This window comes from Polypterus senegalus, chromosome 15, assembly GCF_016835505.1.
Source record: "Polypterus senegalus isolate Bchr_013 chromosome 15, ASM1683550v1, whole genome shotgun sequence".
NCBI classification, from domain to species: domain Eukaryota; kingdom Metazoa; phylum Chordata; class Cladistia; order Polypteriformes; family Polypteridae; genus Polypterus; species Polypterus senegalus.
The window spans coordinates 30778678-30804204 of NC_053168.1; the positions used below are offsets into that span (position 1 = coordinate 30778678).

General features: G+C 40.9%; 1 protein-coding gene across 2 annotated transcripts in view; it reads right to left on the minus strand.

Moving 5' to 3' along the window:
* The window catches only part of trpn1 (transient receptor potential cation channel, subfamily N, member 1), a 110780-nt gene extending 101259 nt beyond the window's left edge, over positions 1–9521 (minus strand). For both annotated transcript variants that reach the window (XM_039737390.1, XM_039737389.1), the window contains exon 1: positions 9224–9521. In XM_039737390.1, the coding sequence (XP_039593324.1) occupies positions 9224–9373 (150 nt within the window). In that variant the 5' untranslated portion in view covers positions 9374–9521. The remainder of the gene's footprint in view (positions 1–9223) is intronic.
* Positions 9522–25527: the final 16006 nt, after the last annotated feature.

Sequence of the window (25527 nt, forward strand, 5' to 3'; positions counted from 1 at the left end):
CTTTGTATATGAAGTTAGTTATTTTTGCTTTTAAAAGCTCCCGAATATGTAGAAAAAACAAACTGACATCTTTAATGTATGGTAGGCTAAATAGCAGGACACTAACAGAATAAGAAAACATGGAGTTAGCCTGTGTGATTGTATGCAGCAAGAGTCCCTTTAAAATCACAAGTCATTGATATTTCACAAATCTGTTATCATCTAGTTCAGTGGTTCCCAAACTCGGTCCTGGGGACCACCTGAGGATGCAGGTTTTTGTTCCAGCCAGATTCACAATAACTGATAATTACTATTGATCTCATTTAGTTTGCTGGTCTTTTTTTTCTCCTCTCTTATTCTGTATTTACTAAAGCACAACAGTATGATTTTTACATTATAAGACATGTAGAAATATTTCTAACTTTGATATAGCTTTTAATGCTTCTGCTCCCTCCATTATATCCTAATAGTGAAAATTAAAAACAAGCAAAGCGGACACCTGGACAAGCAACATTAAATGATGAAAGGCTGCAACTGTTCAGACTAATCAATAATGGAAAAGCAGAACGGAAGTCAGGATGAACATAAATAAGAAGCAAAACAAAAAAATTACATTATACACATATAACTGCTTAATGTTTATTAAAATCTATTAACACACTTACTTACTTTGTAAGTTCTTCATTGACCCCAAAACACAGAAACTGGGAAATAACAGCTCACTTAATTAGGCAAGGACTCCAATTAAAAACAGAAGTTGTTTGGAACAAAAACCTGCAGATCCTCGTAACTGAGTTTAGGAATCACTGATCTAGTTATACTTATTTACTGTATGGAGCCTGTTACAGATATAAAAGCATAAAGGTTCTTTCTGTACCCTTCATGTGGGTGGTTCTTTTGGGCCAAAGCATCGCTCTGAAGGACCACTCTGGCACCTTAATTTTTAAGAGTATAAGGTAATTATGCTCATTAATCTGACTGCTGAAGGCCTGTGCGCTAGAGCTGGGGAGTCTTCTACAGCGCATCTTCAACCTGAGTATGGAACAAGGGAGAGTCCCGAGGCTTTGGAAAACATTTTGTATCACCTCTGTCCCAAAGGTATCATGTCCTAGTGAGCTGAATGACTTCCGGCCTGTTGCTCTGACGTCACATGTGATGAAGACCATGGAGCGGCTGCTGCTTCACCACCTGAGGCCACAGGTCCGCCACGCCCTCGACCCTCTGCAGTTTGCATACCAGGAGAAGGTGGGAGTGGAGGATGCCATCATCTACAGTATATGCTACACCGATCCCTCTTCCACCTAGACAGAGGCAGTAGTGCTGTAAGAATTATGTTTTTGGACTTCTCTAGCGCCTTCAACACCATCCAACCTCTGCTCCTTAGAGACAAGCTGACTGAGATGGGAGTAGACTCACACCTGGTGGCATGGATTGTGGACTATCTTACAGACAGACCTCAATATGTGCGTCTTGGGAACTGCAGGTCTGACATTGTGGTCAGCAAGACAGGAGCGCCGCAGGGGACTGTACTTTCTCCGGTCCTGTTCAATCTATATACATCAGACTTCCAATACAACTCGGAGTCCTGTCATGTGCAAAAGTTCACTGATGACACTGCTATCATGGGCTGCATCAGGATTGGGCAGGAGGAGGAGTATAGGAAGCTAATCAAGGACTTTGTTAAATGGTGCGACCCAAACCACTTACACCTGAACACCAGCAGACCAAGGAGGTGGTGGTGGATTTTAGGAGGCCCAGGCCCCTCATGGACCCCGTGATCATCAGAGGAGAGTGTGTTTGCAGAGGGTGCAGACCTATAAATATCTGGGAGTGCAGCTGGATGATAAATTGGACTGGACTGCCAATACTGATGCTCTATGTAAGAAAGGTCAGAGCAGACTATACTTCCTTAGAAGGTTGGCGTCCTTCAACATCTGCAATAAGATGCTGTAGATGTTCTACCAGACAGTTGTGGTGAGCGCCCTCTTCTACGCAGTGGTGTGCTGGGGAGGCAGCATAAAGAAGAGGGACATCTCACGCCTGGACAAACTTGTTAGGAAGGCAGGCTCTATTGTAGGAATAAAGTTGGACAGTTTAACATCCGTGGCAGAGCGATGGGCGCTAAGCAGGCACCAGTCAATCATGAAGAATCCATTGCATCCACTGAACAGTGTCATCTCCAGGCAGAGGAGTAGCTTCAGTGACAGACTTTTGTCACTGTCCTGCTCCACTGACAGACTGAGGAGATCGTTCCTCCCCCACACTATGCGACTCTTCAATTCTACCCGGGGGAGTAAATGCGAACATTATTCAAAGTTATTGTCTGTTTTTACATGCATTTTTTATTACTCTTTAATTTAGTATTATTTTTTGTATCAGTATACTGCTGCTGGACTATATGAATTTCCCCTTGGGATTAATAAAGTATCTATCTATCTATCTATCTATCTATCTATCTATCTATCTATCTATCTATCTATCTATCTATCGAATCATGGTGGCACAGAGTGGCAATATGTTGCATGTTGATTAGCATGAATAAGTATGACGTTTACTGTACTAAGTACACTAGGAATTTTTCTGTTTTCTTTTGTAATCATTTTTTTTATATAAAACGCATTATAATGCTGTTGTTAGTGTTGGTATGATTGATTGATGAGCACTTATTTACAAAAGCACCACCTAACATATCATGAGCAAATCAGTTCACTTTTGTTTAATTTCAACAGGTTGAATCCTTAAAGCCTCGTGATTTAATTTGTACTCAAAAAAATACCTTTTTAGGTAGGCAAAGTTCTTTTTCAAATACTTAATAAAAATAAAATCAATCATTGTGGCTAAGATTTGATTCCCCACTGTGTGTTCAGAGTTTGCATGTTCTCCGGTGTTCACATTAGCTTTCTCCACCATGTCCTGAAGGCACACATGTCAAGCTAAGTTGCCAGTCTAAAGCTGATGTGGCATTACCCGACTTCCAATCACAGGATATGTCAGACTTGCTGACTGTAGTAGCTGATCTTGTTCCCAGACCGTTTCAATTTACACAACTGAACATCGCTTGGCATGTCATGTTTAACGATTGCGTGCCAACCTTCCAGCACAGTTGTGCTCGCCTCTTTTTGTAATAGCTAGTAGTATGCTGCCTTATGGAGTCAGTGTAGTACAATTTGTAATGGTCCAGGGCGGCTCCAGGATCCCTGGTTGCTCCCAGCAGCCTTTTGTACCCGGAACTGCTGATAATATACCTGGGCAAATAACACACTCTTTCAGCAAGGGGTTGGTGCAAAAGGGTTATGTGCTTTTATTATAAAACAACAAATAAACAGTGTCCAAAAAGAGCACTGCTTACAAAGGTCAATAAATAATCCAATAAAATGATGTGCAACATGAAGATTAAAATTCGAACAAATAATCTAACTGAAAATGAGGTTAAAATCCCAGGGAGATTCTACTTTAAAAACAGACATAAGCCCCAATGCCTCCTTCTAAAATCGTGGGTCTCTTCAGCTTATTCCCTCAGGACCTCACAGCATGAGGAGACGCTTACTGTCAGATGCATTCATGAAGTCCCACTTCGGGTTCCTATAGGACTCTGCTCCAAACCCCTCTCAGGTCTCCCTCAGTCAGTCCATTGTGCGTCTATCTGGGAGACACTGCACAACAGGGCTGCTCCTACTCCCCTGAGTAGTTCTAAGGAGCGTCCCTTCTCCGGACCTGTTCTTGAGCACATTGCCCAGGGGCATACTCCTGACCACCTGCCTTCATTCCTCCCAACACAGGCTTTCTTGACCCTGCCCCTCTTCAGCCTTGACTTCCATTACTTCATCCTATCTTCTCTCCTTTTTGTTTTTGATCTCCCCTCTCTGCCGTGCAGACTCTCTTTATAGCCCCAATAGGATGCAGGTGCAATTCCCCATCTACTCCAAAGTGTGAATGGAGGATGTGACCGACCCGTTCACATTTGTACCTGAATGCGAGATCAGCCAAGCACCCCAATCTACCTCATACATGCACCTACACCCGCTTAGAGCGTGCATGCTATCGGGACCCTCAATTATTTAAAATTGTGCTTCGCCATGGAGTTCTTATCACAAGGGCTAACAGGTGTGTTCAGTCACAATCTCTTGCCTTTTTTTCCCTCTTTTTTCTATAAGACATCAAATAGACAAGCTGTTCTGTTTTGTTTGTGAGCTCCAAAATACAAACGCTCCTTATTCCTCGTATGCACTGTACTCCTGGATGAACACTCACTGCTTGTAAGTCTGCCGCTATGACTAAAGACAAAATAAAAACAGGTTTGATTTTGCCAGGGTGAGTTGTGGACAAGTTGAAGTGAATCAATCACTAGGTACAGTATGTCACAATATGCAACTCACTTCACAGGCGCGTACTGCTGACTGCCACTGACTCACTAAGATTATGTAAATGAAGGTTACGACTGAAGGAAAAAAATAAATAAATAAAATCACTGGAAAAGCCATCAAAGGTGACATGGCCATAAGATGCTGTGATGGTGCAGGTTCTGCTCCATGCTCCCTCTTATAATTTGAAAGCCTCTCGAACCCGACACCATTGATAATGTAACCGGATGAACTTGCAGATGGGGACAAGTCACACTTGTAGCAAGGGGATGGTGTAAAACTGTCTAAGTGCTTTTATTAAAAACAACAACCAAACAGTGTCCAAAAAGAAAGTGCAGTATTTCCAATAAATAATCCATAAAAGGGTAAAAATCCAAGTGTTTAAAACAAGGCTAAAACGAGACTAAAAACCAGCAACAGTCACTGGGGCAAGTGAGCCAAGCACAACTCTTTAAATGTCTCCCCAGCTCACCCATGGCTCGCTCAGCTGACAGAGACTTCAGCAGTCACAGTCCACTCAGTACCGACCCCCATCTTGGCCAACAGAGTGTAATTGCAGACCGCAGTATGTATGAGGTCAGTCATGTAATGCCCCTGCATCATGAAACACCCTCAACGTCAGTTACGTAACACCCATTGTATTAGACTATGATTAACATTAGGGCCCCGTTATCCTATGGTTAAGATTAGGGTTGTACGAGGGTTATCTGAGTCAAAGGGCGTTTTATGACTGACTTTATGGGCATTACCTGATCAATGTCATAGGTATTGCAAGCTGCAGCGAGACCCTTCTCGCCTTGGCTGCAATCTACCAGACCGCTTGGGGGTTAGCTGTCCTCTCGCACTTCTTCTTGCACACGCAGTTGTCCCTCGGATTCCAGGAGAGGACACCACCTCGACCATACTCTCTCCTCAACCCAATCAGTGGGTATGATCTGTCCCCAATCTCTACCTGCCTTTCTTTTGTTTTCTCTTTCATCCCTCTTTTGTTTCCCCGCCGGGCCATACTTATACAGCTCCATAGGCACAGAGTCTCAATCACACACCGATGGGAAGCCGATGAAGCAATTGAGAAAGATCGCACCATCACGTGCAGGTGCATCTCGCCCCAATTACCTCATCAACTCTCCGCGGATGTGAGACTAACCCGGCCAATGGATTATTTAAAACCCAGCCATTCTTTCGGAGCGGCGGACCCGCTATACCACAGAGGCCTGGTACAAGTTAGTGAGGATGCGTGTGTCAGCGTTCTCTGCAATGGACCGGCACCTCATTGAAGGTGGGCTCTGCTTTGAGCATGTAGCGTCAGTCAGGCCTCGTGGTCTCCCAAATTGAATTAATAACATTTGGGACAGAAAAGAGCTGTCAAAACAGCACCAGAGCTTCTTTTCTATGCTTTGCTTTGAAGCACTTGTCCACATTTAAGCTGAATCAAGGAACATAAGCCGCATATGAAACCAACGGTAAAAGAAGACAAGGTCTTGGTTTTTCTGCTTCACTGAATTCAACGTTAAAGAGAGATATCCTTTTTTTGAGTTGTCGTGTTTTTTGGAGGCTGGTCACAAGATATTTTAAAAACAAACAGAGTTTATAAAGGTTAAGTGCATGTGCTCTTCTGAAAATACCTGGCATGGTGAGAGTGCAACATAACAGAGAAAAGACTAAGACAGAGCATCAAGTAACATCATGGAGAGAAAGACCGTGGCTGTCCTGGGTGCATAACAGATGCAATGTCACTGCTTTGCTGTCAGAGGACATGGTGAGAGTGGAGATTCAGTCAATAAGGCAAATTTACAGAACTGTTTGCCAAGTATGTTCATATCTTGACACGTCAATGTGCCGTTACCTGTGTTTTATGGAATTCTGGGGTGTCACAGTCTGTACAAAATGAGCTCATTGTTGCTTCCTTAGGAGATCAAGTATGAGGTCAAAACACCTTTATTGTTGCAAGACGACGAGACAGCAGGCATTTCATCTTATAGCTGTCCATTATAATGAGTTACGTTGATATTGCCGGTTTAATTCAGGAGTGTTTTAGTGGTTTTTAAGGTGTGAGATGAAAACAACTGATAACAAACTCTGGGAAGCTGCCAAGATTATAAATGCACTTGCTCAGATTAAGCAGTATAGATGGAGATGAGATTTGGTGCTGCCGGAATTGAGTTTCCTCTTTCCATTAGGGAGGTAGGCATGTGTGATCATCATACCCACTGGTACTTAGGGCAGCAACAAAGTTCATCCACCCTTGTCTATCCTTGGCCAATTTCTCCACTGTTCCCCAGGTCATGTTCATGTTCCACAGCTCTTTTTCAACTGTGTGCCTCTGTTGTGCCCCCTTCTTCTTCTGCCTTCTGAACTCCAGTGTAGAACAGCTTTGATGATGGAATCTGCATCCTGCCTCAACACCTGACCTATCCACCTCCATCGCCTTGTCATCAGAATGTTGTTCATGTCGACCTGGTGCCACTCGGCAAGGAGGTCTTAGATGGAAATTTTCAGCGGCCAAAAGATACAGCATACCAATGTGAGGCATGTTGTGTAAAAGGATGACAGCTTGGCAATGTCGCTTCCCACTATTCCCCAACAACGCCCATCCATACAGTAGTACTGACAAGACACAACTCTGGTAGAGGCACAGTTTGGTGTGAATAGTAGTACTAGGGTGTTGTACCGTGTTAGCCATTATGAATGTAGAGAAAAGCCGAGCAAAATGACATCTTTTATTGGCTAACTAAAAAGATTACAATATGCAGGCTTTCGAGGCAACTCAGGCCCCTTCTTCAGGCAAGATGTAATCTATAAAGAGCTGATCTCCAAACACACTTCATAGTTCTGGAGGCGCTTCTTTACTTACTGGGCCTACTCTTAATCGCATCCGGCACCTCCATCTATTCTTACTATCCTGTCGAGGTTGGTGGACGTGTCTGTGATTGGTAAGTCCTGCCCATTAATCTTTACAGGCACTGGATTCTCTATGTTGAGGAACATTGTCTCCATCTTTTCCCGACTTACCTTCACCCCTAACTCATTAGCAAAGGTGCTCAGGTGGTCTGCCTTCTCCTGCATGTAGTGATGTATGTGTGTGTGATATCATTGTGATATCATCTACAAAGTCTAGATCTTTGATCTAGATCTAGTCTGGTCTGCTTCATAATCCAGTCAATGGCAAGACTGAACGGTGTAGCAGACATCATGCATCCTTGCTGCACACCAGTTTTCACTTCAGATTGCAGGACTTTCCATTAGCCACACACAAATTAGTAGACATATTTGCTAAAGTTCATATGGTAAAGTAGTGCATGATTGTATAATATTGTGAAATAATTCACTTCTAATACTCCGGGAAGTACAGGACCAGTGTGGCAACTGGAAAAGTGTCCGTTCATGTTGTAGAATCACACGATGATGGCGTTCCACAATATTGTGGTCATTCTGCTTTTAAGTTAGAAAACATGCAGCGGGAGAAAAAAAGTGTTTAGAAATAGCATCTAAGGTACAGTGATGTGCTATCGTTCTTAAAATAAAAAGTGATCAAGTGGTTCTTCACAGCAGTTCCATAGGGGAACCATTTTCAGTTCCCAAAGGAACCATTCATGTGAAGGTTCATGAAAGAACTTGTATTTCGATGGTGTAACACATCCCATAAACAGCCATGCCCACTGTTCAAAGACATGCAGTATAGATGCAAAAGAACCATCCATAGGAACGTTCTAGAAAGATCCTTTATTCACTGTATTTATCATTTTAGATCACTAACAAGTTTCAAAATTAACATGAATAAACGATGACAGATTTGTGAAATACAAATAAGTTCCTGATTTTGAAAGGACTCTCACTGCATACAATAACACAGGCAAACTTCAGGGTTTCTTCATCTGTTAGTATCCTGCCTACTACATGTTGAAGATTTGTATTTTCTCCACATATTAGGAACCTTTTGAAAGTTAAACAAAGCAATTTAAAAAAGCAAAGAATCATTCCAGAGAGAAATGATTCTTTATTGTGTTATAGTTCTATGGGGAACCACACATCCCAGTAAAGTACCATTATAGAACCTGTATGAGCGTATGATGGGTACACTTGATGTTAAAATTCATTTGGTATTTCATTGAATTTGCTCTTTCAGCTTGTTAAGATGGGTTATATTAGAAAATGAAGTAAATGAAAATGACATAATCGGCAGTCACGGACTAATATTTTGCCAAGGTTGTGAACATCATAATATCCCTGATGTCACATTCAAATTTTCAGTGAAATTAAAAGCACAGAAATAATAATGAGCACTAATTTGTGTCTGGGAATGAACTAATCCTGCCCCTGTAAAATGCCCCTTCTCCCCTTTGTGAGCCACTGCCTGGCAAAGGGTCCACGCACATCACTGCCCCTTCGCCAACGGATGACACCTCTTTTGGGAAACACATATTTTTGTGCGCCCATCATTCCAGTTCTGCATTAGACAGGTACATTTCACTCTTTTCATGTTGGGTTGGCCCGTCTAGGACTGGCACAATGGTACAGAACATCGGTTTTGATTTTATTTTGCAGTTGTCCTGCGGTGTGCTATCAGAAGGCACATTGCCAGGTACACACAAAAAAAGCAATTGAAACCGACAAGATAACAAAGTAGATAGCCTCTCTTACACACAATACATTTTGAAAGTTGCTTTGTGTATCACGTGTCGGGGGTCCACTTCACCTGGCTAAGTCGCAAATAGTAAATTCAATATTTGATGATGGTGTTTTGTTATAACAGCAGCTGGAATTATTCATCGAGTACTCTGATTAGAAAGGCTGTTTTTTGTTTTTTTTTTTTTCTTTTGCGCTCTCCCCTTGATATCTGAGGCGCTCCATCGCCCAACCGGCAGCTAATGCACATCGCTTACCTCGCCAGTCTGAGAAATCTCGGGGTCACCCTTATCCATCGATTTGAGGGTCTGCTCCAGAGCTATCCAGTCTCCTCTGCCAGCCAGCTGCACTACCCGATGCACCGACTTGACGACTGAACCCGAACTCAACGAGCCGCCCTCTGACATTTTTCCTTCAACATTCAAGAAGGGAGATCGCGGAGCTTTCTCATCAGGACGCACTGATGCCGCATTTGTCCAGTTTCTCCTCTGGCGGTTATTCCAGAAGTGGTCTCCCGAAATTCTCTGGTAACCGAAGTACGGCTCCACAAGGTGCGCTGCCTCCCTCCAGTACTGACCGGCGGGTCCGGGTGGGCCGGCGAGCGAGCGAGCGAGCTGGTTAAACTTTTCTAACTCCGCCTCCTCGTCGCTCCGTTACCTAGGATGCGGCTTCGCGCGGGCCAAAAAGGCAGCTTCTCTTGTTTTTACAGATTCAAAGAAAAAGCACATGTCTTTGGGTGCAATTAAATAACAAAAAACGAGCCGACGTCAGCTCAAGTTGCTTTCTTTTTTACCGTTAGGCTCACCGACATAACGGTTTATTAGCGAAACAAAAGTGCGCATCCCGTGATTATCTAAAAACTTGAAACTTTTGTAGTGTGCTCTGCGCTGAGTTATGTCTTTCTCTTTCATACGCTTTTGCCCTTGGATCCTTTCAACGCTGTGACGTTGAATACGGCCTTAATGTTTTATTGAACTTAGTGAACAATTAACATTTATATTTCAAACAATCGAATATTGACACTTGTTTTTTTTAAAGCCACATATAAGTAGTTTGCTCCACGATTTATTTCGAAAACTTTAAACGAGTGTGCGCTGAATTGGGGGAAATATTGATAAATGCGAACGGCGCATCATCAGCCAGTCACCCTACCTTACGTGACAGGCTCCCGGTAGCTCGACAATCAAGAGTTTCACAAAGACACCTAAAAATAAAGGTGACAGAGTGCTTCTTCAGACGGGGAACTAGTTTTGGCTTTCAAAAGACCCATCCACGTGAAGGTCCCTGAAAGAACTTTTATTTATTTGGATCTGTAACAGGCTCCTTACAGTAAATAAGCACGAACAGACGGTGACAAATGACTGGTGATTTTAAAAAGACTCTTGCGGCATACATAAGTAACAAAGGCTAAACCCGGGTATCCTTAGTAAGTAGTGTCGTTTTATATTTCTTATTTTTATATATTGGGAAGTTTTTCAAAGCACAACGAGCTTTATAGGAAAAGACCCTTATAAAATAAATGTTGCTTTGTGTCAAACAATAGTTCTGCGAGGAACCACACAACCCAAAAAAGAGCCATAAAGTATCATTAAAGGAGGATTCTTTTTAAGGAAGGATCGCTTCCTACCGTCAATGCCGGATTAAGACACCCCCTCACCTCAATAGACATATGAAAAAGTTATCACACTTTTCTTCCACATTATTAAAACTTTTAATTAGCTCAACAAGCCGTGAAAGTTCGCCAAGCTTATAAAATATTTTAATCTTGATTCTCCAACTCATATATTTAAGCATATCTAAATCTATTTTGTATATTAGTCTTTAGAACTCAAAAAATAAATAAATGAATTACAGAAAAAAAATCATTAGGTTTACAAACTCGCAGCACTAAGTTCTGTATCGCTACTGCAATAAAAAAAATTTCAAATCCTGAATTCACACAAGGCAATGAAAACATCCATCCATCCATTTTCAAACCCGCTGAATCCGAATACAGGGTCACGGGGGTCTGCTGGAGCCAATCCCAGCCAACACATGAACCAATCCTGGGCAGGGTGGCAACCCACCGCAGGACACACACAAACACACCAAGCACACCCACGGGCCAATTTAGAATCGCCAATCCTGCATGTCTTTGGAGGAAACCGGAGCGCCCGGAGGAAACCCACGCAGACACAGGGAGAACATGCAAACTCCACGCAGGGAGGGCCCGGGAAGCGAACTCGGGTCTCCTAACTGCGAGGCAGCAGCACTACCACTGCGCCACCGTGCCGCCCGCAATGAAAACAGTGGATTTATTAACTTAGTGCGTATGTCACTTTTAAAGCCTTTTTTCCTTTCATATATCAATGAGAGAACGTGTTTTCATTTTGTCATTATGCGTGTAGATTGAGTCGCAAGAATAGCAGTTATAAATTTAAAATTAAATCTACAACACAATAAAGTCAAATCAAAGTGTGGAGTTTGACATTTGGGCTGGGACTAGTGCTTGCTACCTTCCCCTTGATCCTGCGGGTTTGAAAATGGATGGATGATAATAGATTTGTTATTTACCTTGGTCTGGATTAAGCAGGTTAGACAGTGACATGACATGACATAAGGATTCACGACTTTAACAGGACTCTCCCTGCATACAGTAATGAAGGCTCAGCTCAGGTTTCCTTGTTCTGTTACTATGCGGCCAGGTCGCTGTATCCAGCAGGGGGCGCTCATTCAGTGTTTTCTGTGGGGATGCTGACAGCTTTACAAACCTCCAGTATGGTGGGCAGCAGCATTTGGTAGGCTTCCCTACACTGAAGACTCAATGACACCTGTATGTTCCATTGGTTTTTCTCCAGCCTGCATATTTATCTATAAATGAATTATGCATTGTATTCTTTGGGGCAGAAATTACTTTTTAAAGCAAGTTAAATAGGTATATCTCTTTGTGTGTCATATTGCTGTCATCCGATTATTGCCGTCATGGTTACTAAAGGGATGTGTATGGTTCCAGTCTGTTCTGCATCATTAAAGAATATAATTCCAGAGAGTGGGTGCCCCCTGCTGGATACAGTCACTTACTATACATTTAAAATTCTGATTTGTCTGCTAATTATGATCTTTTTCAAAGTTCAAAGAACCAGTTTCCTGTGTAAAAAATGCTTCCCGAAATGAAATGTTTCCATGTCATTGAAGAACCAGTATAGTTAAGAGTGTGTGATCCCCTCTCCACTACGTTTCAGCTGCCAGTAGTACTTCTTCTTAGTCTTCTCCTGGACACTCAATCTTTTTTCAATCAATCAATCAATCAATCAATCAATCAATCAACATTTATTTATATAGCACATATTCATACAAAAAAATGTAGCTCAAAGTGCTTTACAAAATGAATAGAAAATAGAAGACACAATAAAAAATAAGTCAACATTAATTGACATAGAATAAGTAAGGTCCGATGGCCAGGGTGGACAGAAAAAACAAAAAAACTCCAAAGGCTGGAGAAAAAAATAAAATCTGTAGGGGTTCCAGACCAAGAGACCGCCCAGTCCCCTCTGGGCAATCTACCTAACATAAGTCAAACAGTCCTCTTTGTATTTAGGGTTTTCATGGAAGGACCTGATGATGATGGTCACGTTTTTTGATATTTTTGCAGTCTCAAGTTGAACTTTTTTTTTTAGCTTTATTCATTTTGTTGAACATTGTGACCATAACACAGTATTGTTAGTTATTTTTGCTGTTTTGGTGTTTATACATTATTCAGTGCCAGTCACAGCGTACTGCACGGTAACATGCAGTGAATACACTTGACTTGAGCATTTCTAGTTTTCATACTCTTTCTCTGCACGTTTATCATTTGTTTGCTCAGAGGTTGATGCGCTTGCTGCTTCCTGAGCAGCTCTTCTTTTCTCCACCCTAGCGGCCCGCTGCTTCTCTTCTTCTGTCGGCATCCTTTCGCGTTAAAACTGATTAGGTCAGTGTTTGTGTTGCAATTACTTAGTACGTTTTTCTTAATTTTTCGCTTAAGCTGCCACTTAAGTCTTAAATCTGCCTCAAGAATGATTTAAGATATGAAAAGTAGAGGAAGTGACGGCGAAGGTGGTAGGGATGAGAATGGCGCCCATACACATACACACAGCTGGCCACCGCTGAGAGTTGATTCTACTATAAATTAAAATAAAAATAAAAAAGTAATAAAAACCATCACCCCGAAAGCGGGCAGTAGACGTCACGTAGTATATGTGTACTAAATTTCAGGTCAATAGTTCAAATGGCTTGCAAGCTACAGATGATTTCAAATCCTGGACAGACAAACGGACAACCACAGCAGTGTATTATATAAGAAGATTTTATGTCAAAGCACCACATTTGCAAAAAAAAATCCTAAAACCACAGCAGTGTATCCGAAGATTTTATGTGTCATTCTGGGGTATTGAGTGTTGTTTGATGAGGGAAAGCATTAATTGAAATGACTTTGAAATAAGTCTGCAACATAACACAATGTGAAAAAGTGAATGGGTTTGAATAGTTTGTGAAAGCGCTGGAAATCATGTAGTCTCATGTAGTGGACTGCAGTGGCTGTAGGTTTTCATTCTAACCATCTTCTTAATTAGTGAGTCGTTTTAACTGACATGACTCAGACCCTTTAGTTGTTTCTTTTTCCTTAATGAGCAGCCAAATAATAATGAGAGGCAAAGCAAGCTGCCACATGACCAGCTAACCTGAAAATAAAGAAAGGTGAAGGTCTCGGTCACGTTGGTCTGCTCAGGTCACCAAACCATCTTGACAGTGGTCTTGGGGAAAAAACAGAAAATCAACAGCCTACAACCAGCGACTAGTCCTAATATTCAACAACGGCTTTAATTAACCGCAGGAATTGGCTTCTTATTAAGAAACTGGTTGGAGTGAAAATGCCTGGAGTTTGATGTTCCAATTTTGCTGGTCACCTGTTCACATCTCATTTCAGTTTGGCTGCCATTTAATGAAGAAAAGAATCAACTCAGAGGACTGAATCCTTAAAAATAGGGCAATTAAAATGAAGGGAAAATGAGTTAATTAGCAGTGAAAACTGGTCATTGATTAGGAAAAGGGTTAGAATGAAAACCTGCAGCCACTGTGACCCATCAGGACCAGAGTTGGACACCCCTGATGTAGTCGATCAAATGGGCGGTGGGACATTAGGAAGAAGTGTAGTATAGGATGCTATGTTGTGAGCTCTTTATTGGAAATCTTTTTATTATTATTATTATTATTATTATTATTATTATTATTATTATTATTATTATTATTATTATTATTATTTTCAGCCCGTCAGCTGAGGTGGATGCTTCACTTTCTTCTTCTCCACTCCAATATTCCTCTCACACACACAGTCCTTTAAAAAAGGGACATCTGCTTCAGCTTCGTGATCACGTTTGTCCGTTGGTGTGTTTCAATGGGCCATGCGACCGCCTTATTCTAAGGTTGCCTTCCAAAGGGAGTCATAATAGATGAAAGCTCAAAATGACTTCCCAGGGCATCGCAGACTGCAGTCCTCCAGGATTCTTCTCATATCCCCATAAAGCGCAAACAAACGAGGTGTGGAAAACAGTGATGGTGTGTGGCAGCGTTTGTCTGACAGGGTCACCATTAAATACCAAACATGCCGGTGTAAATGCATGACTGTATCCGTGAAGACTGAACAGTGAAGTGACAAACTGAAAAACGAATAGTCACCAGAATACAGCGGAAAAGGAGTGGAAGCCTTCAAATGTAGCATTCTTACATATTAAAGGGGACATCTCCGAAGGTATATACCTGTATGTGTATGACTAATCGAAATATTTGCTTTGGATTAACGAATAGCGAGAAGATCGCAGATTTTATAGTGAATACAGAAGTGAAGTCAAAATCAGATTAACAAAAAATTCGCTGAAAATACCCGGCTGGTTCCGTGTGCTCGATAATGCCGGGATGGACCACCGTGCCCCTTAAAGTGGATTACTGATTTCTTTAGAATTATTCGCTCGCCACAGAAAACGAATTAGAAATGTGGCTATTCTATACAATAGCTTTTATGTACAGCTATCCGATGCTGTTGTTTTAAGAAAATATAAACCCGTTGATTCTGTGGTAGATGAAGACACCGATAATTCTTTGAAGTGCCTTAAAATTCTACTTGGATCGAGTTATTTCTTTTCTTATTTTGCGGTTGCATTAGTTTATTATATAATACGTGCTCAAACTCTTTAAAAAAACACTGACACCAGGAGTAAAACTTTCTTTTATGGTTTTCGTATAACTGTCAGTTTCCATTTAATTTTTAAAATCATAAATTCAAAATTAAATTTGCAAAAAGCCCACATATAGATCGAGACGCAGAGTTCGATAACAGTTTTATGCCTTTGGCACAGGCAGTGCTGGCTAAAGAGTGGAAAATAAAACAATTTATACATTTTGTTTTTAATGGGCACACTTTAACAAATGCATTTTCTTGTTTTGTAGTGTGATTTGACAAAAAACAGTTTCTTTACATATTTAATAACATTGCTTTATCTTTTCATATTGCTAACAGATATGTTCAGTGTTCTAATATCGAGCACTTCTGTGTGTTAGGAGGTACAGGATTGAGCGTTTTCACGTTAATCGCATTTCTCTCGACACCCTAGTAGTAAACTAATTAGGTCAAATGGTCACATTCTTTAAATATCTTTTATTGTTTAAATGACCACCTGCTCGAAGTGCTCTGTATTGTGATTTTTTTTCTTATATTAACTGGAACAAGGATTTATCGTTTGATGTAACAAAGCCACCTTATTTACAATTTTTGGTTTTCTGTCAGAGAAAAATAATTTTGTTTAACTGACGAGAATCCTAAAGATCAGAGCTGCACCTTTCCTCCCATTTGCTGACAAGAAACTGAAGTAGACGGGACGGGGGACGGGGGGGCGGATGAGGGGTGTGTGTCTCAGTTATTGTTATGTTGTCATGGCAAACAATGTCGCCACGCAGCCGATTGGGTGGAGCACGGAAGGCCACACGGGCGGGGCGATACGTACTTGAGGTCTGAGCGCGCAGTTAGCTGATCTATGATTCGTGGGGAGGATTATGCGATTATATAAATTCCCCTGCTTTTTGAAGAAATCAAGCGGGGCAGGGACATTAGACAGACATGTTACAATTTCCTAGGTTCCGATTTTATACCTGAAACAACGAAAGAAAGCAGACTTCATCCAATACATTCAACCTGATCACTTCCATCATATGTGATAATCTTGAACATCGTAAATTTGTACATCCGTCATTTCTAATGCATTACTAATGTGTGTAATCTGACTTTAGTGTTCCAGATGTGGATAATCTGTCCATTTTGTAAACTGTTCTACCGACCATGTTACTTTTTTAGGATCCAAAATTAAACTAATAACATTTTGAAACAACCTTCTATAGTTAACAACACGTACTGCGGTTTCGTGCAAGCCTCGTATTTCACCTTTCTCTTCAGCCCCAATGTGGTGCTATGCCTGTGGAATTGGATGGGTTTGTTCTCACTGGGACAGACTTTGGTTGTTAACACGGCAACTCCGGTTTTTGTTGATACATTGAACACAATTTAATTCAAGCTTACGCTATTTTCTCTTCTGGTGTTTCTGCTGTAACTATTCTTGATACATTTAGCAAGTAAAGGTACTAGGGTGTTGTACCGTGTTAGCCATTATGGATATAGTGAGAAGTGAAGCAAAATGACACCTTTTATTGGCTAACTAAAAAGATTACAATATGCAGTCTTTCGAGGCAACAGCATTGCATACTGTAATCTTTTTAGTTAGCCAATAAAAGGTGTCATTTTGCTTGACTTCTCACTGCAAGTAAAGGTGAACAAATTAGGGACTGTGATACAGCGGCACCTAGTGGTTACAAACGGAAAACCTCGCGTTTGTTGCTGTATACAAGGGTAGTCGTTTTTTTAAAAAAAAAAACCTTTAGAGCTACCTAAAAACCTTTTAGATATCTTGGAATGTATTTTAAGAAATCTTAAAATGAAGAACGGATATCTGATAATTATATATCAACATATCTCAAAAGCATTTTTGTCAGATATCGCATTTTTAATATACAGTACCTTGAAAATGACACCTGGTTACAGGTGTCTGAAAAATACCCCTCAAATGTAAATTGAGATACGTTAAATTAACTCGTGTGTGCATTGAAGTATTTGCAATGTAATTCTACATCTCTCAAAATTACTTCCTATTATATTTTATGTGTTTCAATCGAACTTCCTGCCTTTTTAAGGTATCTAAAATTCATTTTAGATATTTTGAATTGCAAAGTAAGTGATTTTAAGATATCCAAAATACATTCTCAGTTTCTTTTTCTGAAAATTTAAGCTGTGTTTCTGCTCCGTATGAGATATGCTTAAGTATATTTCAAATTTTATTTCAAGAAACCTGAAAATCATTTTGCGATATATATATATATATATATATATATATATATATATATATATACTATACTAGTAATGTGCGCCAACTAACTTCGTATGCGTGTTAAAGTTGCCTGTGAAGGGCTCCCAGTTTAAACGCGGCTGCCAGTCGTGAACTGGGCCCTTCGTTGCACAGCATTATGATTTTTTATAAGGGAAACAAAATTACAAAAGAAAACCCTTGGATATTAATTCGATAGGAACGGCCTAATCACTGTCCGAATAGTAATTATGTGGTGGTGTAGGAGCATTTCTGCTTCTGTCCGTTCACAGTCCGTCTCGTTTTCACGACGCTGTCGTTTCCTCTCATGATGTCTTCTCAATCTTTCTCCAATCTCGCAGGTTGCTTTGTGGCAATCCAAAGAGTAAGACAATATACACGGAGCAATGGTTATAAAAGGGGGGCACATAGGTATCCAGGCTCTTTAAAGCATAAATAGGGATCACTTCACTGACATGTGAGCAAGCCACAGTACAACTGTGAGACGCGCAGCACTCGCCGGCTACAACGTAACAATAATAATTTCCGGAACGTGCTGTTACGTTGTCATTCATTTTACCCACTGTCTTTCTTTCATTCATATGTTACGTAGGCACGTACCTTTTATCTTCGGCAATCTCATTCTCTAACCAGGCCTCAGGAGCTAACCAGCGTAACACTGTCCACCACCCCTTTCGTTATTCCAGCACATTGTTGACATCCGTGAGAAACAACAACGTACTAAACTGGAAGGTGGTCTACGCATGCGTGGAATTCGCGGACAAACAAAGATCAAGATCTAAATGAAGCTCTCTTTAGTTAATTTAAAGCACAATTTGTTTAGTTTGAATGTCTGTGTTTTGAGGTGTGACTGGAGTACTACAGTCTTCAGTAGTATAAGCCTGGAGGAGATTCTTAATGCAATGTTTTAGCTGTCTCTCTACTGCCATCTAGTGCTTCTTCTTCTAATTCATTCGCGGACAAACAAAGATCAAGATCCAAATGAAGATTATATATAGATATATACTGTATATAGATAGATACTAGGGGGGCAAGTCCCCCTGGCACCTTTGGTGCCCAACACCCAGTTGCAGCCAGTCTGCCACTCGCAATGTGAAGAGGGGGGGTAAACGCACCCCAAGGAGATGTGGTCGCTCCTCCGAAACCCCCTCTTATACGATGATAAAATGGGAAACTAATAGTTTTTTTTTTACCTCCTCTTTGTTCGATCAACTGCCAGATTGCTGCTGCTACTGTGCCGCATGATCTGCATCTCACATGGCACTTTGGACGTTTAAAAGCCTTTACAGCAGCTGTCCTACTCTTTCAGTCCCAGGCATGGTTAAATCTCTTGGCACTCTTGGTTAAGTCTCGTCTCGCAGGATGTGAGTTCTTGATATTGTTTAGTTTATAATTTAAAAATGGAATAAGAATCTGAAAATCTAACAACATCACATTAAAGTTCAATAAATTCTGAAAAGAATGATACCAAGCATATAAATCTAGGTTTTAAAATAAGCCCGATTTAAAGCATGACAAAAAACGTGACATTAAAATACAGTGAACCCTCGTTTATCACAGTTAATCCATTCCAGACTCTCCCGTGATAAATGAATTTTCACGAAGTAGGATTCTTTATTTATAAATCGAATATTTTCGCAGTTAAGACTATAGAAAACCTGTTTACAACCTTCTAAATACGTTTTTTAACATTATTAGAGCCCTCTAGACATAAAATAACACCCTTTAGTCACCATTACACTCCTATTACCCAATATATTAGACAAAATAAGAGAAAATAAGACATATTAGACGTTACAAATATCATATTACTAGGCACACTCGCCTTTTAAGGCGACCGACTTTTATCTTCAATTATTGTGCACTCCATGTGTACATCAGGCATGTAAGTGTAGAGAATGAGAACATCAAAGTGTCCGTTCATAACATCTTTTTTTTTTTAATCCCCTCAAGTGCCTGTCCAAAGTCATACAATGTCAGCCCGAATCTGTACCACTAAAGACGGAGTTTCATGCACTAAATAAGCTATAGATGAGAATAAGCAAGCACCATCTCCCCTGATATTTACTATGCGGTGAGGCATTTGTACTCCATCAACATTAATTATTTCCAGAGACATAATTTTTTCTATTTTTCCAGCGCATCACACACAAAAGCAAGGGAACGATGAGAGCACCAGAACTCTGCTCACATCGCGTCACTTCGTACCTCAAGCCGCAAGTAGTAAGTCTGTAATAACGGAATACCGCTACTCTTTGCACTCACGGGACGGAAGGACAATCCCGAACGCTTTTCTATAGTAGATTATTGTACTGTACATTTAATTGCACACAACCACTAACCTATGAAGGCACGACCTCAGTAGGAGAGTCTTCAGAGGTGGTGCAGTATCTTCAGCAGGTGCGTTGTTGTCTTCAGTGAAGAAGTACTAGGAGTAGGCAGTGGGTGTCTGGGTGCGCGGCTGAAGAACATCTTGATAGGCAGTTACTGGCGCTGTCTTTTCATATGCATAAGGAGGCTTTTGTAGGGTATTGCCATCTTTAATCATATCCAAGAGTTTCACCTTCTCCTGGATAGTAAGCATCTTCCTCCGGCGCTTAGTTTTATTGTCAGAAGGCTTAGAAAAAGCAGCACGTTTAGGAGCCATCGTAGGGCTTAGATAAAAGTTCTCAGAAAGCGCATGCGTAGTGACGTAAGCGTGTATGAGAAAAAAAAACACGATAGAGTGAAGCCGCGAAAGTTGAAGTGTGATATAGCGAGGGATCACTGTATGACAAAATCGTTTCACTTTTAGTCTTAGGATTTTATATACATATATATATATATATACACAGTGGAACCTTGGTTCACGAACGTCTCGGTACACGTACAACTCAGTTTACAGCCAAAAAGTTCGGTAAACTTTTGCCTCAGTTCACGATCACACACTCGGTATACGAACAACCCAGTTTCCCTTTCGGTTTGTACATGTTCAGTCTCTCCCTGTGCATTTCCTGTGCAGCGAGCAAGAGAGAGAGAGTGAGAGAGCGCGACACACACACACAGGCTGCGCGAGAGAGAGACAGACGCACACACACAGGCAGTGAGAGAGAGAGCGCGACACACACACAGGCAGTGAGAGAGAGAGCACGACACACACACACACACAGAGGCAGCACGAGAGAGAGCTGGACGCATTAAGGTAGGAAGGCAGTTAAAGAATGCACTGGGCTTGATTTTGTTTTCACTTCTGTTTCCAGCGGTCGGTTCGTAGCGTGCATTGTTGTAATGTTATTTTTCTTGGTGGTTTATTACGGATTTTTTCAAATGTTCATTTTTTTCCCTGTGCTTAAAACTCATTAAAAAAAGTGCTTTTAGCCAACAGTTGGTAGCGCTATAGCGCAAACTATTGCAGGTCTGGAATGGATTAATTGTATTTACATACAATCCTATGGGGGAAATTGCTTCGGTTCACAACCAAATTGGTTTATGACCAGAGTTTTGGAACGAATTATGGTCATGAACCGAGGTTCCACTGTGTGTGTATATATATATATACTGTATATATATATATATATATATATATATATATATATATATATATATATATATATATATATATATATATATATATATATACTGTTTATATAGTGTGTGCATATGTATAATAAATAATTGCTGATATATCAAATTTTAAAGCAATTTTGAGACATCTTTTAAAGAGTTTCAGATATCTTGAAATACATCTTGACATCTGAAAATATATTGGAGATATCTTGAAATGCATTTGTGTTACCTCAGTCTAATAAATGTAAATAATATCATGAAATGCTTGAAATTTAACGGATAAGAAAATCATTTTGAGATACGCTATATGTGGTACTTTCATAGGATGCCACCTTTGCCACAAGTCACTACATGACATTTCTGCTTGGCTTGATCTGCTCTGGTCAAGTGGAAGTGTTTGGGAGCAACAACATCTCAGCCATAAAATGGTAGACCACAAAAACTCCCAAAGCTGGGCTGCTGAGGGGCAAAGCGCATAGCATATAAAAATTACTTATCCTGTGTTACATCACTCACATCAGAGTTCTAAACTACCTCTGGAGATAACGTCAGCGCAAGATCTGTGCATCTGGACCTTCATGAAATGGCCGAGCAGCTGCACACAAGCCAAAGATCACTATGCACAATGCCAAGCATCAGCTGGATTGGTGTAAAGGATGCTGCCATTAGACACTGGAGGAGTGGAAACATGTTCTCTGGAGTGATGACTCACACTTCACTATCTGAACGTCTGACGGATGAATCTGGGCTTGGTGGATACCAGGACACCCTCCCTTCCATAAGGCATAGAGTCTACTGTAAAGCTGGTGGAGGAAGAACGATGATCTGGGGTTGTTTTTGAGGGTCTGAGCTCATCCTCTTGGCTCCAGTGAAGGGTATTATTAATGCTACAGCATACAAAGACATTTTAGACAATTGTGTGCTTCCAACTTTATGGCAATAGTTTGTTTTAGCATGACTGTGCTCCTGTCCACAAAGCCATGGTACATACAGTTCGAGGGTCATTGGATAAGTTTGTTAAATTTCTATGCGATGGTACCAAAATTCATTTGGAAACATCACGGCAAACAATGAGTTGTTTACATTGTACAGACATTTGAAGCAATTTTTCCCAAAACAAAGGGAGAACCAAAAACCTTGTAGAGATGTGGAAGAACTCGAGTGGCCTGCACAGAGCTCAACCCTACTGAACACCTCTGGGATGAACTGGAATGCCAATTGTGAGTCAGATCTTTTTGTTCAACATCAGTCCCAGACCTCACAAATGCTGTTTTTATCTGAATGGGCACAACTTTCCACAGACTCACTCCAAAATCTTGTGGGAAACCTTCCCAGAAGAGAGGAGGGCAACTCCATATTTATGCCCATAGTTTTGGAATGGTATATCCAACAAGCTCATAAGGGGTGTGATGGACAGGTGTCTACAAATTTGTTTAATGTATGTTTAAATTTCTTGCTGTGCACTGGACCAGAATCAGCTCTTATGGAATCATGAAAGTCCCCATAACCCTGACTTGGTGCACATCTACCTGACCATGCTCGATGACCTTACATACACACTTTACTGAATGCAGGTCTTAGGAGCAGTGAGGCAACAGCAGTAACTAATTTGCCAGCCTATATCAGTACTACTTAAGATAATCTAATAATGAATAAAAATAAATGTGCCTGAAAGATAGTGTTTTGGGGGTATTTTATGCATAAAGAGGCAAGTAAAAAAAGCAGACATTTTAGCAACATTATCTAAACCTGGCAAATAGTTTGAGATCTCTTTTTTTTATGATGGAGTGTTAACTTCATAGCCATTCTTGTAACGATTTTCAGATCTGTTTATACGGAATTGGTGACACAAAGTGCAAGGTGGGACCCATGCTAGATGGGGTACCACCAGTCTGTTGAAATGCTCAGTCATATTTGCTAATATCCGGTCAACTTAAACTTGCCAAATAACCTAGCAGACATGCCTTTGGTATGAGGGAGAGATGGTTGCATGGACACGGAAACAGCACCCATAATCATTTCACCACTGTGTCCCTCATTTCCCTTATAATTAAATAAAAGTAAAAGCTTTGCACTATTTAGGGTCATTTGGTATTTCAACAACAATTAGCTCAGATTACTCTCATCTATTCAATCTTTTCAAGAATGGGCCTGTCTGCCCTGACACAAGAGACCAACTGCTTAAGGGTGAACTTGCTTGGGTCTCGCCGACGTTTTTACCAAAGAGCGCAAAGCTACTGGGTGTAATATTATCCAACAATGTCCTGAAGTGGCACGCACTCCTAAAATAATGAGAGACATAGCTGCCACCAACCCCTACACCATTCTTAAACATAACATGAGGAATGCAGCTGTAGTTGCCATGCATGTTCTTCCATCCGTTTTCCGAATCCTCTTCATTCAAAGCAGTGGCAGTGAGGAGCTGGAGAGCCTACAAAGTCAGACACAACACATAAATCAGTGCTGAACAGGGCGCTAATACCAGGGCCGTCTTAACAGCATTATAGGCCCCCGGGCAAAGCAGTGCACTGGGGCTCCTACCTACACAACCACTCGGTCTCTGTGCTCGTGGGGCCCCCTGTCAACTGCCCAGTGTGCCCATGTGTTAAGACGGCCCTGGCTAATACATCACAACAGGATTGATTAGGTCTACAGTAATCCCTCGCTATATCGCGCTTCGACTTTCGCGGCTTCACTCTATCGCGGATTTTAAATGTAAGATATCTAAATATATATCACAGATTTTTCGCTGGTTCGTGGATTTCTGCAGACAATGGGTCTTTTAATTTATGGTACACGCTTCCACAGTTTGTTTGCGCAGTTGATTTCATACAAGGGACGCTATTGGCGGATGGCTTAGAAGCTACACAATCAGAGCATGTATTACATATTAACTAAAACTCCTCAATGATATAAGATATGCTTCCCGTGCGGTGCTTGATTGTTTGCTTCTCTCTATCTCTTTCACTATCTCTGCCTGACTGAGAGGGTGTGAGCAGAGGGGCTGTTTGCACAGAGGTTGTTTGCCTAGAAGATACGGACGCTCCTCTACAAAATGCCGCTTTATCGCGGTGCTTCTGCATACTTAAAAGCACGTATTGATTTTTTGATTGCTTGCTTTTATCTTGCTCTCTCTGTCTGACATTCTCTGCTCCTGACGGCGCTCATTTGAAGAGAAGATATCTTTGCATTCTTTTAATTGTGAGAAAGAACTGTCATCTCTGTCTTGTCATGGAGCACAGTTTAAACTTTTGACTAAAGGGTGTTATTTCATGTCTAGAGGGCTCTAATTATGTTAACAGTGTGGGAGAGTTTATAAGGGCTTAAAATATATAAAAATAACCATACAAACATATGGTTTCTACTTCGCGGATTTTCACCTATCGCGGGGTTCTGGAACGCAACCCCCGCGATCGAGGAGGGATTACTGCAATATTATTAGTAATTAACATTATTGTAATTATCTTTATAATATAAGCTAGCTGCTGTCGGTCTGGCACCCAGGATGTTTGCTTCCAGTAAAGGAGGTTTCACTTGAATTAAACAAAGCTCAGGTTGAACTTACCCAGCCTCAGCTTCTCCTCAGTGGTATTTACATGTTAAAGCGCCTAGAGTTCCCTGTGGTATTCTGCACCAGGTTTCCACATCTGATACAATGCAAGCTGACAGGACCATCATTCCTGCCCTTTAAAATGTACATTCTAGTTCATTACCATCTTTATATATAGGGTAATCCAGATCTAACTATTATGCAGCTTTTAATGCAATGCAGGAAAACAATACAAGACAAAAGAATTGTTCGAAATATCTTGTAATAAACAAAAATGGACTTACATTGAATTTCACTGATTTTCCATGTAATGTCCCACTTGTCCTCCATTCAGTTGGATACTGGCTCGGAGTAATAAACTTAATAAGTTATAGCGTAATTGCATAATTAGATCTGGACCACCCTGTATAATACACTATCATGGCTGTCTGTCTGTCCAGGATTTTAAATCACTTGTAGATCACAAACCGTTTGGACTATTGACCTGAAATTTAGTACATATATACTGTACTACGTGACGTCCACTATCTGCTTTCGGGGTGATGATTGACCACCAAGGTTATTCCTCTTTTTATTTTTATTTTATTGTAGAATCAACTCTCGGCAGCTGCCAGCAGGGTGGCGCATGCGTACGGTCGCCGTTCTCATTCCTTCCACCTTCGCCGTCACTTCCCCTACGTCTTCATATCTTAAAACATTCTTGAGGCAGATTGAAGACTTAAATGCCAGCTTAAAGAAAATTTACAAAGTAATTGCAACACAAAAATTGACTTAATCAGTTTTAACACGAAAAGATGCCCGAAGAAAGAAGAGGGCCGGTAGGGTAGAGAAAAGAGGAGCTGCTCAGGAAGCAGCAAGCACATCAACCTCTGAGCAAATGAATGCTAAACGTACAGAGAAAGAGGATGAAAACGAGGAATGCTCAAGTCAAGTGTATTCGCTTCACGTTATCGTGCAGTACATTGTTACTGTTTATAAGATAATGAGGAGTACCGTTCGAAAAAGGAAGACGCTATATAAAGAT